The sequence below is a fragment of the Ruditapes philippinarum genome, unplaced genomic scaffold (assembly GCF_026571515.1).
Source record: "Ruditapes philippinarum isolate M1 unplaced genomic scaffold, ASM2657151v2 ctg3854_1_1_1_1, whole genome shotgun sequence".
Lineage (NCBI taxonomy): Eukaryota > Metazoa > Mollusca > Bivalvia > Venerida > Veneridae > Ruditapes > Ruditapes philippinarum.
In genome coordinates this window covers 1-18015 of record NW_026864231.1, presented here as the reverse complement: position 1 = coordinate 18015, position 18015 = coordinate 1, and the positions used below count along the sequence as shown (strand labels likewise).

At 34.4% G+C, this 18015-nt stretch overlaps 1 protein-coding gene across 1 annotated transcript in view; it reads left to right on the top strand.

Moving 5' to 3' along the window:
• Window positions 1-18005, top strand: part of LOC132724931 (fibrillin-2-like) — a gene marked incomplete at its 3' end in the record, with an annotated part of 85709 nt that extends 67704 nt beyond the window's left edge. Inside the window, 11 exon segments of the mRNA XM_060709918.1 lie at window positions 113-315; window positions 1152-1528; window positions 7149-7320; window positions 12121-12270; window positions 12913-12967; window positions 13478-13565; window positions 15357-15475; window positions 15814-15903; window positions 16621-16669; window positions 17087-17232; window positions 17991-18005. Coding sequence (XP_060565901.1) covers window positions 113-315; window positions 1152-1528; window positions 7149-7320; window positions 12121-12270; window positions 12913-12967; window positions 13478-13565; window positions 15357-15475; window positions 15814-15903; window positions 16621-16669; window positions 17087-17232; window positions 17991-18005 — 1464 coding nt within the window.
• Between the last annotated feature and the right edge of the window lie 10 nt (window positions 18006-18015).

Here is an 18015-nt window from a genome sequence, read left to right as displayed (position 1 = left end):
TCCTATACATTTCTTAAAACTCTTTAAGGAACTTTTTAAGACTTTTTATTAACTTTATTATCCAGATGAATATGTCTTACTTAACTGGTACAATACTGTTATTATATTGAAGGAGTTGAGCGTATCATCAACATTGAGGAATTTACAGAATGGAGAGGTGATGATGACGACAATGATGATGATGACGATGATGAAAGTTATGAATCTCTTCTACAGCGTACTGGAGATGTTGTAGTAACTGATATAAGAGGAAGTCCACATAAATTCCGACCAAGTATTCTTAAAGTAGTCAAACGGGAGGCTGTGCGCCAAAAGGTGATTTTTAGAAAAAGATCTATTTAGTTTTGTATGCACTGTAATAAATATAATAACATATTGTTTAATACAATTTGAAATTTGAAATTTATTTGATAAGTATTTGTAGCATGTTGGATATCAAATTATTTAGTGCCATGATGTAATAATTGATATAAGAAAAAATTAGTAATTATGTTAAATAGAGGACATTTAGACTGTACTGGTATGTAGGCTAAGCTGATCTATACTGGTGGAATAGGCAAGTTTTTATCGGTACTGGCATTCATAGGGATAGTTTAATATTAAACTGACAAAATAAATATGGTAAAAAGCCACAAAGTAAGTGAAAGCTAGAATAGGGCTTGTTACATGTGAATGATGTGACACTACCAGTGGTTTTCCTCCTTATATAACAGAGGCCTTCCAATTGATATTTTCTTTAAAAAAAGGGTGTAGTTTTCCAGCTTTTTTACTTCTCAGATTAGCAGTTTTAGCAATAATAGAAGAGCCTAAGGCCTCATCCAAATTCAGTGCAAATTAAGTGCACCTAGACCTACATATAACAAACAATATTATCTCAACTATTAGGAAATTAGAAATGTTACTGCCAAAGAATTCATGACCTCTCATGAAATAGCTTGTGCAAGATTATTTTCCAGTAAATTATTTATAGTGTAAAATTTTTAATGTCCCTTATGTATTTGTTTTTGTGCTTTTTATCACTGTTCCAAAGAGATTTAGCACTGTTTAAAATTACGTTTTCTGGATAGTCCGTGTTTGTTAACTTTTTTCATATTTTTATGCAAATCCAGCGGTTGATAATTGTTGTTAAACTGTTTTCTGTTATATTATAGGGTAATCAGTTAAGGCGCCACAAGTCAAGGAAACACAATCTGGTTCAGGACATCCCAGTGGTTAGCGCTCAGAGGTCTGTTCCAGTATTCCTCAACTTAACGGATGTCAGTCGTAAAACGAAACTTATAAAAATGTTGCCGGCCTTGGCGGCCCTTCAAGGAAATGTTGAGTACAAAATAACCAATCGTGAAGACAAGCTTTTCTTTCTCAAGGAAAGGAAGGGAATAAATTCATTGCACGCAAGACGTAAAAAGTTAAACAAGGGAATGTCTTACCACATTGATATTGAGGCTCAGCCGATACACGATGAGTCGGAAGTGAACGGACACGAAATGCATTTAGGGAAATCTATTTTTAGATTTTATATTTATGTGTTGTAACAAAGCATTAGATAGACATACAAATATAAACATTATATTAAAAATGTTGCCTTTAGATTGTTAACTTACATATAGCTAAGTATGATTGTGTTGTAGGGAAGTGAGATTGAATATTTTCATTTGTTAGGATATTAGATGTACTATGGGAGATAAAAAAGCGTCAGAACTTTGTACAATATTTGTCATGGTTCTGATTGCTTATATACATATTTGTATATATGATAGCTTTCGTTTCTGTCTTTCATTGAAAATACTGTTAGACTTCAAAGCAATGTAGTTACAGTTACCATATATATAGTTTTTCTTTTGTCAATACATACTCAAATAATCTTATTTTTGTTTAATAACCAAATACCCGTTTTTGTACATTTTGTTTACAGACAAATAGTCATGAATTTGACTGTTGGCTGCTTGCAAATGATTTGTTGGGACATAATAAAATAAGACAATGAACTAACAACTAGATAAGTGGTCTTATGTTGGCATCCATTCCACTGCTGGTAAAATCCTTAGCGTAGTGTTTAAAAGTGTTGTTATAAGAATGCATTTTTAAATGTAACATCATGTTAAGACCATTTAAATACAATGGGACTGTTAAATTATTTTGTCATTATGCTATTATTTCACTTATTTACACCAATTCCTGAGAAAACAATCCATTTCACAACAATCAACAAGAAAGCACGGCCCTTGTCTCAAGTTGTTTGTCCCGTTGGTTGTCATACTGTTATGTCCCAGCATGGAACATTTTGTCATTCTGTCCCGGGATGAACAATTTCAGTGAGGGATTAAATTTAGGTTCTTCAGTGGCATGTCAGAAGACTAGAAGAAAACAAGGAATGAATACTTCGGAAAACAAGAAGGAAAATTACAATGTATCTAGGTAAACCTATAATTCTAACACATTAGTCATCAATTACATGATATTAAATCAGAAAAACTCATACCAATGAACACTAATTCAATTCTGTTTCAAAATAATTGTATCTTTTGGGTTCAAAAAAGTCCTTAAAAAAATATTTAGCTACTTATAAAGAAATAAATGAGCTTAAAAACCAAGGAATATTAAGAGCTCTGGAAAAAGTTAGAAAAACATTGGAGAGGCTGTAAATACCAGTAAATAACTGTCGGGAACAGATTTTGTTACTCAAAAGAACAAATATATGACATTATATTTAATTCATAGTTTAACATGTACAACTTTCACTTGTTTTATCATGAATGCAAATAATAAAGATGAGATCAATAGACTATTAAATTAGAGGTTGCAAAGATGTTTTTTCTACTTTGTACATGTATATACATGCATGCATAGGATATTGCAAAGTGTATTTTTTATGAAAGATGTATTTATATATTATACTATAAAAGAATGAATGTGCATTTAGGTTAGTGTTATGTTGGTATTGAAAAAAGTGGCCAGTTAGTGTTGTCTTATTTTATGGTACATATATTTACAGAGCAATATTTAAATCTGTATTATAAGTCTGTGACTGATATATTTGGAAGTATTTTTGTTAAGCATTATGTACATTGTTTTAGAAATGTAGATAAAATGAAAAAAAACACCTTAAATGTCCAAAACATGTACAAAAACATGTAGAAAAGAAGCTTTAGTTAGGACATTTTATAAAAGAAGAGAAAAATATATCAGATTTGACATAAAGACATATTATGTTCTAGATCTAATGTCCAAATAATAAAATACTCTGAAGAAAGGGGAGGTAATGTATGTCGATTTTTTTTTTAGTTTTAACAAAACGAGTGTTTTCCCTTCTTAATGTAGCGTTTACATAGTAAAGGGAGTTAACCAATACAAATTTTCCTGTAATGAGATAGTACTAGTTGTTTCCCTTGATAAGTTTAACATTAACATCTTCTCAATACATATGTACACAACTTTCAGATATTTTATATCGTAGAATAAATGGTATATTATATTAAAGTATTATACAAAACTGCATTTTAAAATTGTTCTTTTTTCCTGTATTTTTTATTATTTAAATATATATGGTAAGGTTTTTTTTCATGATTTTTCCATGATTTTCGCCAACTCAGTATTTTTGATAACAGAGAAAATGATCTTTAAAATACCATTTTCATTTATTTGTTTTTGCAATTAAAGACCTGTGTATTGACCTTCTTAAGACGCGGTCCGTCGCTATTAACATTCGATCGGGTGTAGTCAATTCTAGTGCATGCGTTGTGCAAAAGAAGGGTTTGTAAGCATTTATATATTTAATGAAATAAAATCTGTCCCGAATTATTGCTGACTTAAAAAGTAACATACTAAGTGGTTGGTGCTGTTTACACCGACCGAGTATGATACGATATGAGCCGCGTCACGACAAAACCACCGTAATGGGTTTGCGACCAGCATGGATCCAGACCAGCCTGTGCATCCGCGCAGTCTGACCAGGATCCATGCTGTTCGTTATCAGTTTGTTTCTCTACTTGTTATAGAGTAGGTAAGCGAACAGCATGGATCCTGATCAGACTGCGCGGATGCGCAGGCTGGTCTGGATCCATGCTGGTCGCAAACTTGCTATGTTGGTTTCGTGACGCGGCTCATATGTATTAACGGGGTCGCAGTATTAGTTATACGCATTTATTTTAGTTCAATTGTGTTGGAAGCTTTATTCCTGGCACCAACCAGTACTGATCGAACAGTGAGTGTAAAGTGTCTTGCTTATGTTAACAATGCCTTGTCCTTTACGAGGTTTGGACGTGACCAGCAATCCTTAGGTTTCTAGTCCGATGTGCTTACCACTCGGCCACGCCGCCACTCTACGGGATAGGAAAACATTTAAATGTACCACATAATTTGAAAATAGAACAATTTATTGAACAGAATATAATGTCAGTCAATAAATGATCATATCGTGGACTAAGCACCAGTTTTAAGGAAGGTAATGATGAAGGGTTGCAAACGGAACATCTAGGAATTGTATTTGTAGTGCTCAGCAGAAAAGGGGGAAGTTCCAGAAGTTCAAAGGTCGAGAGCATTTGACTGGTTGAAGCATATTTTTTTTTAAATTTAATACACGTGTTTATGTGCGCTTTCTAGCCTTTAAATATAGTATGCAGTACATGTATATTTTTCTGATCAAACTAAAAAAAACATGTTTATAGTTGACGCTTCAAAACATAATATTGATATTTAGCGCTTATATACCATATATAAATGTTTTATGAATGGCATATTAAATAATATAAATTGATAGTCAGTGGCATGAACGCAACTATGATCCAGATTTGTTAAAATTTTACCCTTTTTAATTAGAACAGAAAGTGGTTATTCTTTGATAAAGGAACAGAGCCGAGCCAGCCTGCACTATATCTGAGACTTTTATTTTAATATAGCTCTGTGACTATATCCACAATTATAATGGACAGTTAAAAAAACGGAAGCTGGACAAGTGCATTTAAGATTCAATATTCTTTATTAGGTACCTTAAGATTCAATATTCTTTATTAAGTAACGTAAACAAGTTATGTTTCTTGTTACATGATACAATTAACATATATATGCATATAACACATGACAAATACAAAAAAAGACATGGATGTTTGAACTCACTGAAAACAAGTTAGCATAATCATGAGCATATACAAGAGGATGAACTAAGTACAATTTCAAAATTATGTGTACGCATGAACATATGATAATTATCTAACACAGACAATTTTACAATACATTTACACCCCAGTATCAGATATTTATTTAAGAATAAGATATTTAAAAATTCCAGCAGGATACGGGTAATTACAATTACCGCCTACGCTTTTCAGAAATAAACAAACCACATTGATTTTACAATTTACAGAGTTATAGCACTAAGTGTGAATGACAGGGGCGATATCGATCCGTATTGTCATGGTTATAAGAAATGACGTCAGCTATTGGTTCCCAGCATCGGAACGGAACGGTAATCGATAATTCCAAAGATGTCAAAGACTTGAAAACCCGTCTCTACTGGAGAGTTTTTCCAATAGATGGTAATTGTAAAAAGCTCATTCATGGCAAACGTCACGTATCAATTTATGATAAGTAGATAAAAGGGAACCAATACTGCCCGTGAAATTATGTCGGCATAGCTTTATCTCTAAACAAGTGAACATAACATACTGTAAATATAGCGTAGATTTTAACCAAATATTAGGACATCATTTGGATTACTTGACTGATAAAGTAAGTCTTTTTGTACTGTAATATATGCCTTTTTATGTAAAAGATTGAAATCTGTTGAAGGGTTCAACAAATGTAGCATTTTCATCAAAACATTATTTCGTCTAATTTCCATTTGAGGTATTTACATAGGATGTGTTAGTTGTGCACGGTATTTCCGTGCGAATTGTTTCTATAAACCGCTAGTCGTGTAGTTAATCGGCATAAAAAGTGTAAAATCTACACTTTAACTGTTCCATGTTGACGGCGGGTTATCTAGTTCAAGTTTATAACAAGCCTTAAACGGTTTAAACATGAAGGCAACATAAATTTTCAATATAATGTTCAATGGGTAAAGAAAAATCAGACTGGAACGTTCACTGAAATATAAATTTACTAGAGTAACTATGTAAGCCATGCTATATCGCTAAACATTTCAAAGAAATACTGTGAATCCCTAACCAACACCCCACCCCAGAAAGAACACAACAACGACAAAACACCAACAAAAAACAAAAACAAACAACTAGAACAAAACAACAGCATTCTTCATTGGAGACTTTCTGAAAATCTGTGCCCTATTTTCCAGACGCAGACAGCTATTAAAGTAATGTGGGCCTCATCCTTATATGCCCATAGAGTTAAACAGAACATTATGCATTTAATTAACGCAGAAATAAAAATTGACTCGTATACGCAAGAGTGACTCAATGGAAAATTACTGTTAAAAATAAACAACAGTATATTTAAGCTCAAATGACTGAAAACTAGTGTAATACACAAGGACCTTTGACTATGGAAATTCTTCTTCGCTTCAATTTAAGACGATATATTCCATAAACTGAGTTTAAATCATTCCAAGAGTATGATAATTAGATAAATTATACAAATAAATCATGTTCAAATAAACCATCGATTTTGTTCAATCTATTTTTGATGTGAAATGTTTTCACCGATTGATTAAGAACACTATAAATTGGAATTTACGGAGGGAAAACATACGTGTGGGTTACTGGTAATAGCTTTCAGGAATAAATACATGTTTATTGATGAATAACATTAAAATATTGAAATATGAATCGGTCATGTATGCGTGCAGTATATCTGCGTGCAAATGTTAACACTGTTTTTAAATATAACCAGGAAATTGAATATTACCCCTCCGGCTATTTTTAACGAAAATTGTCATCTTCTGAAAAATGCATCATTTTGGACTTAAATACACTGTAACATGTGAACTTATGTTGACCATACGACATTTTATAAACCGATAAATATGATTAAGATTTTATAATTTTATAGACATTTTTACATGTGCAATTTGTGAATACTAAATATTTTGCATAAGCTAAAACCTGTTAAATACGTATAAATTTACGAAATGAAATGAAAATGTGTCAATAAATAGTGCAGTGTTATTTAAAAAACTAAAAATAAAAACGATAAAAAAATAAACCATGTTTAGCAGAACTTGGATATTACATTGAAACTCGGATAAAAATACATTTTGTAATTTGTAGCGGCACGTGTGATTTGTTTAGAATATATAAAAAAAACACCATTGATATGGAAATTCTACGTCACTTCAATTTAAGGCGCTGTTTTCCACGAAATGGGCGGGTATGTTGATCGACTTTCATTCAATTTGTTTAAATATCTATAATGGTACAGCGTTTTTTAAATTACTTAAATGATCACGTGACTATAATTAGAACAGGATAAGTAATTTATTTTGAATGACACAGGCTGCACAGTATGTAAGAATAATGACATAAATAGTATGTGAAAAATACATTAAAACCAAACACCAAATGGGTATGAATAATAGACAGTAACATTTTATGCTATAAGAAATCTTGACATTATTGGTATGCAGTAAAACATTATTTTGCCAAAACATAAGAAAATAGTTATGTTTCATACTTAGAAATGAAAATAAATAAATAAACAAACAATGCTTAAAGGTAATATCAGCTTGTTTCTATTGTGATATATATATATAAAGTAGTTTATATCAAAAATATTCCCAAGATTGCGAGCTGCTGAACAGAGCTATTAAAGTCCTATGTATCCCTCAAAAACATACTTTAACCACAGGTGGAAGTATCAGTGTTTGGACATCCCACCCCTATCTGCCCCTGGACCCCTGCTACAACCCTTAAAGAAATAATTATTCAACACTCTAAGGCTTACTATAAGATACCAAATACAAAACCACCGATAAAATTATGAATAAAACCGCTATCAAAATTATAGTTAAAGATATGACAATAATTTTGATAGTGGTTTTTTTTAAATAATTTTATCGATTGTTATGTATTTGGTATTTTATAGTAAGCCTTAGAGTATTGAGTAATTTTTTTTCAAGGTTGTAGTAGGGGTCCAGGTGCAGATAGGGGAGGGGAGGGGTGGGGGTGTCCAAACACTGATACTGCCACCTGTGACGTAAACGAAACATAAACACTCATTCTTCAGATTGTCTCATGTCTGAAGTGATACAGAGTTGAATATATCGTGCCGTTTTCTAAAAAAAATATATTTTCATATTTTGTATACATATGTAGATTTTTAATGCAGCGATAGCTGTTGTTTTTAATACGTATTCTCTAGCGATAACGAACACATAAATCTGACATAACAAAGTAGTCATTAAAACTGTAACACGTACTGGACTTTTATTCGTAAAAAATATAATAATGTTGCCGTGTATAGGTTTTACTATGTTTTCTTTAGAGTGAGTTAAGTGATTAAAATAGTAAAGGAATAACTGCCGTTCACCAAAATATGTAGTGAATTTCGGGACACACTCAAGTCTTTTTCCGCCGTCGGCCGTTTTAGAAGGAGAACCGAAACATGACAATCGTACAACCTTCATAACAGTGAACAAAATTATCAAAATCAGTTGACTATAATAATATCTGAAGTTACTAAATTTTTCTCTACACAGTGCTACTTATCGTAAAAGTTTATGACGCATGATCTAGTAAATTAGTGTCTCAGATATAAATTCACCAAAGACGTACGTGGTTTGTGGTACATTAAAACATTAATTTAATTGCTGCAACTAACAATTATTTGGTATATACGGTATAGATTTCGAGATTTCGTATTAAGTGGGCACGTTTTTATATAGGCCTATTAGTCCTTCATTAGAGCATCAGATTTAAGATTAATATTAAACTTTGAATAACTTACATCTTTTCCATGATTGGCCTCATTTCTGGCAATCGCAACATTTCAGCCCCTGATTAGAACTTAAGGGTTATCTGTGAGGTGTTCCGAAACCATTTCTAGCCTTTATTTGAATTAAAGTAAATTGGTATATAATGGTCACATTTTCAAAAATTATTTCAAATATTGATAAAAAATGTATCATATGTCAAATTATAACATATTGAATTCAAAAAAGATGTTGATAAAATGTTCTGTAACAAAATGTTCATATTAAATCCTTTTGAACTTTATCAACATCTTTTTTAATATATATAATATCAGATCATACATCTCACACTTGCTAACACCATCAATTAGAAGTTTTTCGTGGATGGTTGTGACCAATTAACTTTTTGCCTCGGTCTCACTTACTCCCGGCAGACCGGGATGATCCGGGACGATCCGGGATGAAATTATTGTTGCGGTCACACTTACCCCGGCAGCACTACGGTAGTTCCCTACTAACCACCCAGGATGCGCTCCGGATCATACAGGCAGAGCCCAGGTGAAGCTCCGGTCATGCCGGTGCTTCCCCGGTCGTTCCCGGATGACGCCGGAAGAGCCCCGGTTGACCCAGGCAGAGCCCCGGTCGATCCAGGCAGAGCCCCGGCAGAGCCCAGGACGATCCAGGCAGAGCCCCGGTAGAACCCCGGTGGATTGAAAACGCCCGAAAATGATAACTTTGATACATAATTTTTATTTAATATAATATCTATTGTTCCAGAATAGTAATTCATGATGATTTTCTGAAAAATCCTTATGCCATACTGGATAGAAGGGAAATGGGAAGGCTTTTAATACAAACAAGTTCAATCATCACAAATTGTCCTTATTTTTTTTAAATGATCCGGGCTTTGCAGGGGCTCTACCGGGGCTCTACCGGGATCAACCGTAGCTCTACCTTTATCCTCCGGGGCTCTGCCTGTAGTTACCGGGGCTCTGCCGGCATATACCGGGGCTCTACCGTAGCTCTACCGTAGCTCTACCGTAGCTCTACCGGCTATATCATACCCCGGATCATTCCCGGTTTGTGCCGGCAGAGCTACGGTGCTTTCCCGGTATCACCCCGGTCGTTCCCGGCAGAGCTAGGGATGATGCCGGCAAAGCTATACCTTCCCGGATCATCCCGGACCACCCCGGTGATATTAAATATTTTATTCCATCCGGGGTCGAATGCCGGATGTTCCCGGATCATCCCGGATCATCCAGGACGTTGCCGGCAGAGTTACGGATGTACCCCGGTTGTTCCCGGTCGTACCCCGGTCGTTCCCGGATCACCCCGGACGTCTACCGGGGCTCTGCCGGGATGTAAAGCCCCGGTCACATATTCACGGATAATGCCGCGGAAGAGCTACGGTCTAATCGTTCACGGATTACTACGGAAATGTGAAATTTCGTAGTCCGCTACGGTTCCAGTACGGACACACAACGGTATGAGTACGGAGTCCGACGGATTTACCACCAAAAGCCCCCGGAGAGACACGGATTGTTACGGACCGACACGGTTTGATACGGAGCGACACGAATCAGGACGGACGCACTACGGATACACTACGGTCTGCTACGGTATAAGCACGGGTTAGTACGAATAAGTACGGTCTGATACGGAGAAGAACGTATTGATACGGAGAAGAACGAATTGCCACGGATCTATACGGACCTAATACATCCGTCCACAACCTCTTGCTTGCTCATTTTCAAAATGCCTCAAAAGAAAAGAACACCTAGAAAACGAATTGCAGAGTTCAATGATTTTGGCGGAGAGGACTCGGCCTAATCGCGTCCGACCCCCGAGACACATCAGGTCCGATTAAAGTGAATTTCTTGAAGGACGCTGGATCCTCAACAAGTTCGGCCATGAGAGCCTCATACTAAACTTGAAGCGGTCTTCGTAAAAGCCCATCTCTAGTCCACCATTTCGTCCGTCTTCTCTTACCTGATTAGATATGGACTAGTAATCATTAATGAAAAATGTTGATCAATACTGCTTCTCTTTTAATTTTAAGATTTGCTGTTCATCTTACAATTACATTAATTATCGTGATGTTTATGTTTTAAAAATATGTAAAAAGCTTGTTAATTAATCTTATTATCACTCAAGGGCCAGCCTCCGAGGCTTATGAGACACTTCGTTTTATGTACATATTTACTCCAATTTCACGATCCAATGTTTGTAAAATATGTAACATTAAATGTTATTCTATTACTTATGAATTGTAGTACGATATTAATATAAATTTACTTCTATGTATGTCATCAAGCAGCTCGACCACTGCCTCCGCATTCTGAGCCATTTCAATATAAAGTTGCAGCCAGTAAATGGCAATTATCATTTATTAAATGTTTCCGCAAATATGTCTGTTTTTAACAAGAAGGTAGTATTTATACCCTTGAAAAAGTACATGATACTTAATTCATCCGTACTAAACAGTGGTGGACCGTACCATTCCGTACCGTTTCGTGTTGCAACGCAATAAACCGTATAAGACCGTGCTAATCCTTGCCTCTCCGTAGTACAACGTATTACGATCGTGGCTTTCCGTGACAATGCCGTATTAATCCGTATTAAAACCGTAGCTTATACGTAGGGTAACCGTACAAATACGTAGTTCTCCGTACCAAACCGTGGAAATCCTTGACAAGTTGGTGGACTACGAATCAGTACGGACTAGTACGGTTTTCGTACGGACCAGTGCGTATCAGTACGGATTAATACGGACTAGTAGGGATGCGCTACGGTTGATTTTTCCGTAGCAAATTTTTGTGCATGTTCAAAAATTGTCAAGGATTGCTACGGATATACAAGGACTACTACGATTGATTACGGTAACAATACGGAGAGCTACTGACCAGTACGGGTAGCTACGGACGATGCCGGAATTAATCCGTGGCTCTTCCGTGGGCGTATTCCGTGAATATGTGACCGGGGTATAAGTGATGTAGCTTAAAGCTGCACACACAAGTCAACCTTAAAGAATTTGACAATTGTGTTTGTATTCACAATGTATGTGACGTTTTTCATGCAACATTTAAAATATTACTACCCTGTCTAGCTAAGCCAGGGCTTTTTAAGGACACAAAACGTTGTTTTTTGTTCGACATTAGGAATCAAATTTGTGTCATGTTTAAGTGACACTATATATGCTCATTCATTTGCTGATTGTTTAGTATTTAAGGATCGTATGTTTTCTATTTATATATTTTCAGAAAATAGACACGTGCATGGCTGCACTGTTGCTACTCACTGCCTGCTTAAGCCTGACCTTAGCAGCCCCAACTGAAAATGAGGCCAAGACAAAGGTCAAATCCGAAACCAAGCATGTAAATCTGCTCATGCCGGAAGTCCAGCCTAAAAAGGTGAGGTACTTGATACATACACATAATTACTGGATATTTTATTTAATGGTTCTATTATCATGTGACGTTTTATTTACGGAAATTGGCGGAAAATGCCGAATCCACGAACTATGATTTTAATATCAACTTTAAAACTTACCATTCACGGACTTGCCCATCTTTCAATCTGAACAACACTATTGATCATTTTAATGGGGAAAATACAAAAGAAGCTCTGATTGAATAGCGAGCATTTAAACCATGATTATCAGTTTTAATTGTTTCTGTTAGACTGTTACAATAATTTATTTATAAGCAAAATTTCTAATCTTAACATTATTGTAAAAATTGAACATTTTGTAAAAAAAATTATGAAAATTAATCTCTTAGCATTCTTTCCCCCCACACCACACACACTGATTAAACAAAGTTGAATTGGGAGAACATAGGGATCTAATCATTATAACAGGCACTTGTAAATAGTTTTTTTCATAATAATCGATAAAACGACAACAAACAAATGTAATAAATAAGTCGCTATTGAATTCAATCAAGGCTATTTATGATTTATTGACAGTGTATTCAAAGCTTATCAGGAACCACATCCATTAGAAATTACATACATAATTTATCAATATGTCTGCCTGTTTTGTTTTGTTACAGGCGGACACGTACTTATGTACACCTATGAGAATGGGACCAAAACCAACATATCTTGGTAAGTAACACATCAGAAATTGAAATAAAAATTCTAGCAAACGATTTGTTTATACGATTTCAATTGATTCATTACTCATGGTCTAATTCTAACATAATTCTGCTCTTGGTGGAACCAACGTCCAGTATTTGTGCCAGAAGATGTAAAACTAACATCAACACAATGGAGCGGAGTAGCAGAGTGGTTAACGCGTCGGACTAGTATCTTACGATTGCTGGCCACGTGAGTTCAAACCCCGTCAAGGGCAAGCCGTTGTTTCCTTGAGTAAGAAACTTTACAATCATTGTATACTGCATAGTACTGGTTAGTTCCACGATATTTTTTGAATTATTTTTCCTTGCAATATTTCGGCAAAAGAAAGATGGATTTTTCATGTAACTTATACCAGAAGGGTCAATTTATGATTTATGATTCATGATCTATATATATGATATACATCATTTATGCTATGTGGAAACGTTAGTGATTTTATCTAAGTGTGTATGATCAACGATTTGATTTCATTTTCAGTCGGGTTCGAGCCCCATGCTAATATGGAGATTGCTCATCATATGCTGCTGTATGGGTGCAAATCCCCAGGGAGTAAAGGCGATGTTTGGTATGTTCTTTTTGTTTTAAATAATCATTTAACTGTCACAGAATATGTTCTGAAATAACATAACATTTCTCTTTGTTCGATTAAAATTTAGAATCTGACTTAAAGGAACTGCACTGAGGTTCAAAGGTTTAAATCACATAAAATATGAAAATCTTACAAAGATCAAGTGAAACACTTAAAACGGAAAAACTGCCAATGGTAAGGAATAATATACACAGAATTAAATAAAATCGATTTTTTTGCAAATTCTGGCCGGATTTTCAATTTTCGGTTATTTGGCACGATAAAAATGATTATTCCAGAAAAATTACGTATAGCAGTGACCAAAAGTTCTGGTCTAGACCAATATCAATTTGTAAACAAATCTTGGAGAAATATTTCCAGTCCCGTCATATCAAAAACTCTCAGTAATCATAAGAGCACCGTCAAGAGCAATAAGTCATTGGACGATTTCTGTTAATTGTCACTTGAACCATGCCTTTTAGTGTTTAATCAATACGTACTGTGATGCAGATAACCCTGGCAGAAATGTTTATTGGGGTAGTTGTCCCCGAGGGATGACATTTGTCAATAAACCAGCGAATCCTCGCCTCACATCATCATTGGTATTGTATAATTATATTGGAAATGCTACCGAAAGTTGCTAATAAGTGGGTATTAAATATCTGGGAAAAAAACACGATGCTTGCAATATGAGACCTCCTCAGGAACAAATTAGTTTGTGACAATAAGCATAAGATGCCGTAAAAACTGTATGCCTGCATAAAAAAACCTCTGTCTATTATCATAAATTGAAAAGATTGTACTGCCTTGTCAAATATGACGATCTCTCCGGTGAGGTGATTTTGTCCATCTTGTTGAGATGGGACTTTGTCCATCTAGTGAAGAGGGGTTTTGTTCACCCATAGCAAAGTGGGGATTTTGTACATCGAGTGTAGAGGGGATTTTGTATATCTAGTGAAGAGTGTATTTTGTCCATCTAGTGATGAGGGGAATTTGTTCATATTGTGAAGAGGGGATTTTGTATATCTAGTGAAGAGTGTATTTTGTCCATCTAGTGATGAGGGGAATTTGTTCATCTAGTGAAGAGGGGATATTGTCCGTCTAGGGGTTGGGAAATTGTCCGTCTAGTGGGGATTTGTTTGTGATTAAAATGATAAATAAAAAACACACACACGTACACACCAAAAAAGAACAAAACTTTATTTGTAACATGTATCATTTGTACCGAAAAAGGAAACGTCTTTCGATAATTACTTAAACACAAACAATGCCGGCTTTTATCCGCTCTTGATGTCAACTTTGCGCGTAGTAGTTTTAAAAATTTAAGTTTAAATGTAATCTGTTGTCTTATCTTTGTACGCATTTTATACAATTTTAGTTGTAAACACACCTGTTGTAAAAAGTGTTTTGATTAAGATAAAACTATAACATGTATAATGACAGTCTGAAATAACCTTTAAGATTTTGTATCATTCTTATTTCTTTAAGATATTTTAAGGAAATAAATTTGCAAAACGAATTTGTTGTTATTTACTACTATCTGTATTGTAGTTTCATTGCCTGGAACGCATCAAACATATGCTTTAAAGTTTTTAGGACCATCTCGCCGATTATCAATTAATAATCATCTTAAGTTATCCAAAGTGTAACAGAAAGGGCCGAAAAGGTGCGACTGTTTTCAAGCAAGTGTTTTCCGTGATAAACATAATCCAATTATCTACATTTTGGCTGAAGATTTTAGTTTTAGATTTTAATCTATTATAACTTTTTATTTTTTTATTTTTATAGGAACTGTGGTGAAATGGCATCAAAAGGCTCAAGTTATGAACGAGGTCCGGTGTGTGGGTCGGGTGCTAAAATCTTATATGCATGGGCTATGGATGCACCCGCCCTCTCATTGCCCGAGGGTAAACATCTTTAATTCATTAATGTTTAAATATGCATTTACCTATAAAATTAATTTTTCATCATTAACATCTAAAGTTCACATATGACAGGAGTCGTCAACAAATGCATTTGGAAATATTAAATTTTAATCTGCCATATTAAGTAGCTTCTTCTAGTGTTGACGTTTTTAAAAGTTTAACAGAATACGGACTGTTAGTGTCACACGACTTTCAAAATTGATACTAGTTGATAAAGATTATCATGAATATTTCATTTTTCTGGTTGACAGATTTGTTTTATATTCCACATGTAGCTTTATACAATCGATATAAATAGTATTTAATGTTTGGTTTTGTAGAAGTTGGATTTAAAGTTGGTGGAGATACTGATATTGACTACTTAGTACTGCAAGTGCATTATAAGAATGTGGACTCATTTTTACCACCAAGTAAGTACACCTTCCCGTACATTCCCGTGACATTTTTCTAAGTAAATACAACTTAAAGTGATACAATTATAATTAAGAACAACTTTCCACGTACAGTGACACTATTCTAAGCAAGGACAACTTACCGCACAGTAGGAATGTTCTTACAAAGTACACATTGCCGTGCAGTGGCAATATTCTAAGTAAGTGCATCTTACCATACAGTGGCAATGTTATTAGAAAGTACACCTTACCATACAGTGGTCTTACCATGCAGTGATACAATTCTAAATAAGTACATTTACATGTTCATCAAACCGTATAGTGACAATATCATATTTGGAATAAAACTGGCAATTATACTCGGCGGATGCTTCTAACACGAAAAACCCATAATTATATAATATATAATTAAAGTTATCTATAAGCACCAACTTACATAATTTCGTTATAACCATGAAGACCTCAGATTCTAGGGGTATTTGATTAACTATCTTTGTACATTATTATAATAACATGTATTTTCAATTAATGGTATAACTGGGTATGTATTAAAATAATTTTCTCATTTTTGTATTGTTGTAAAAGTTAACATTTATATTGTTACACCCATGTAATGTTTTTACATTGCTAAACTTTCGTATCATGGATCTTTATCTACATATATATTAAAGTCTCTATTTGTATGAATTATAACTGTAAGGTTGGATAATTCATGTGTCTTTTTGTTCATTTCAGTAAACGGAAAAGACAGTTCTGGTATAACATTGTCAGTTACAAATACCCCGTAAGTAATTTAGTTTGTATGGAAGATTTCAATTATTATCTTGTTGAATTTTCGACTTTTAAAAAGTCGCCAACAAGCCAAATTCACTTTTTGTACTTATTATCTAAGGGCCTGTTGTCGCATGCGAAAAGGATTACCAACTACTAATTTCACTTATTGTTGTTTTGTCACACGACATGTCGTGTCGCTAACGAAGACACGACCACCAACCTAGTTAACTTTCATTCTTGTCACATGGCCTGTTGTCGGTTGGGAAAAAGACCACAACACGCTGATTCACTTGAAACACTTTTGCCATTCTAAGCGTCACGTGCAGACAAAAAATAGTGAATTTAAAAGAGTTAGAAATGAGTCGCCATAGTCAAGTATCCGAGGAAAAAAAAGATCCCAAATTTTCTACTTCTTCTTCTTTTTCAGACAACGGCGGCGTGCTGGAGTATACCTTTTAGGAACTTCCGGTATAATTCGACCTCATACCGTCACATACATGGAAACAGCTTGTACATATGATAATGATTTTGCAGTGTACCCATTTGCTTTTAGAACTCACGCACATACGCTAGGTTAGTATATCTGTATTTTTAATTTGTCCGTCTATTAAGAAATTATTTCTGCTGGACAATGTATAGATGCATTATCATAAATCTTGTGAATTGTCCGCTCTTGTTAATACAAAACGGAAACTGTTCTTACTGAAGGAAGCTAGATTTTTGTTTCACTGACACATTTTCTGCTTCGAAGTTTTCTGCTTAATTAAAAGATTCAATTTCGACAGAATATGGTAAATAAATAACGAATATTAGGTCCTTCAAGTTAATCCAAATGAAAGTTGATATTGGCGCCATTTTGTCGATATTTGTACTTTTGAACAGCGACTATGGATCGAATAATCGCGTCATAAAGTTTGTTAAAAATATCGGCGTTTTGTTTTCATTTATAGTTATACTTTCGCTCCACAGTAATTTTAATGCTTTTGCTCAATAATTTTAATCAATTTGCTCTAAAGTATTAATAGTTTTGTCTTACAATTTTAATAATTTAGCTCTAAAAATCAAAATCAACGGTTGTGATCTTATATACCAATGGTTTGATTTTGAGATTTCAGTTATCTATCATTTTAGACGAATCAACTTACGCCAAACAGATACATATCTGTTTGCTGATTTCTTGAAACCCGTCATTAATCCTAGCAAATATGTTGTATCTTTTAAAACAACATGCTATTGGAGAGTAATCTATGTAGTATTACAAGAGGGAGCTAAAGGTGTTTCTGTGATATTTAACAGATGGTTTGATGTGTTTGTAATTTTACAATTGGCAGGTCAGGTGACATCAGGTTATAGAAT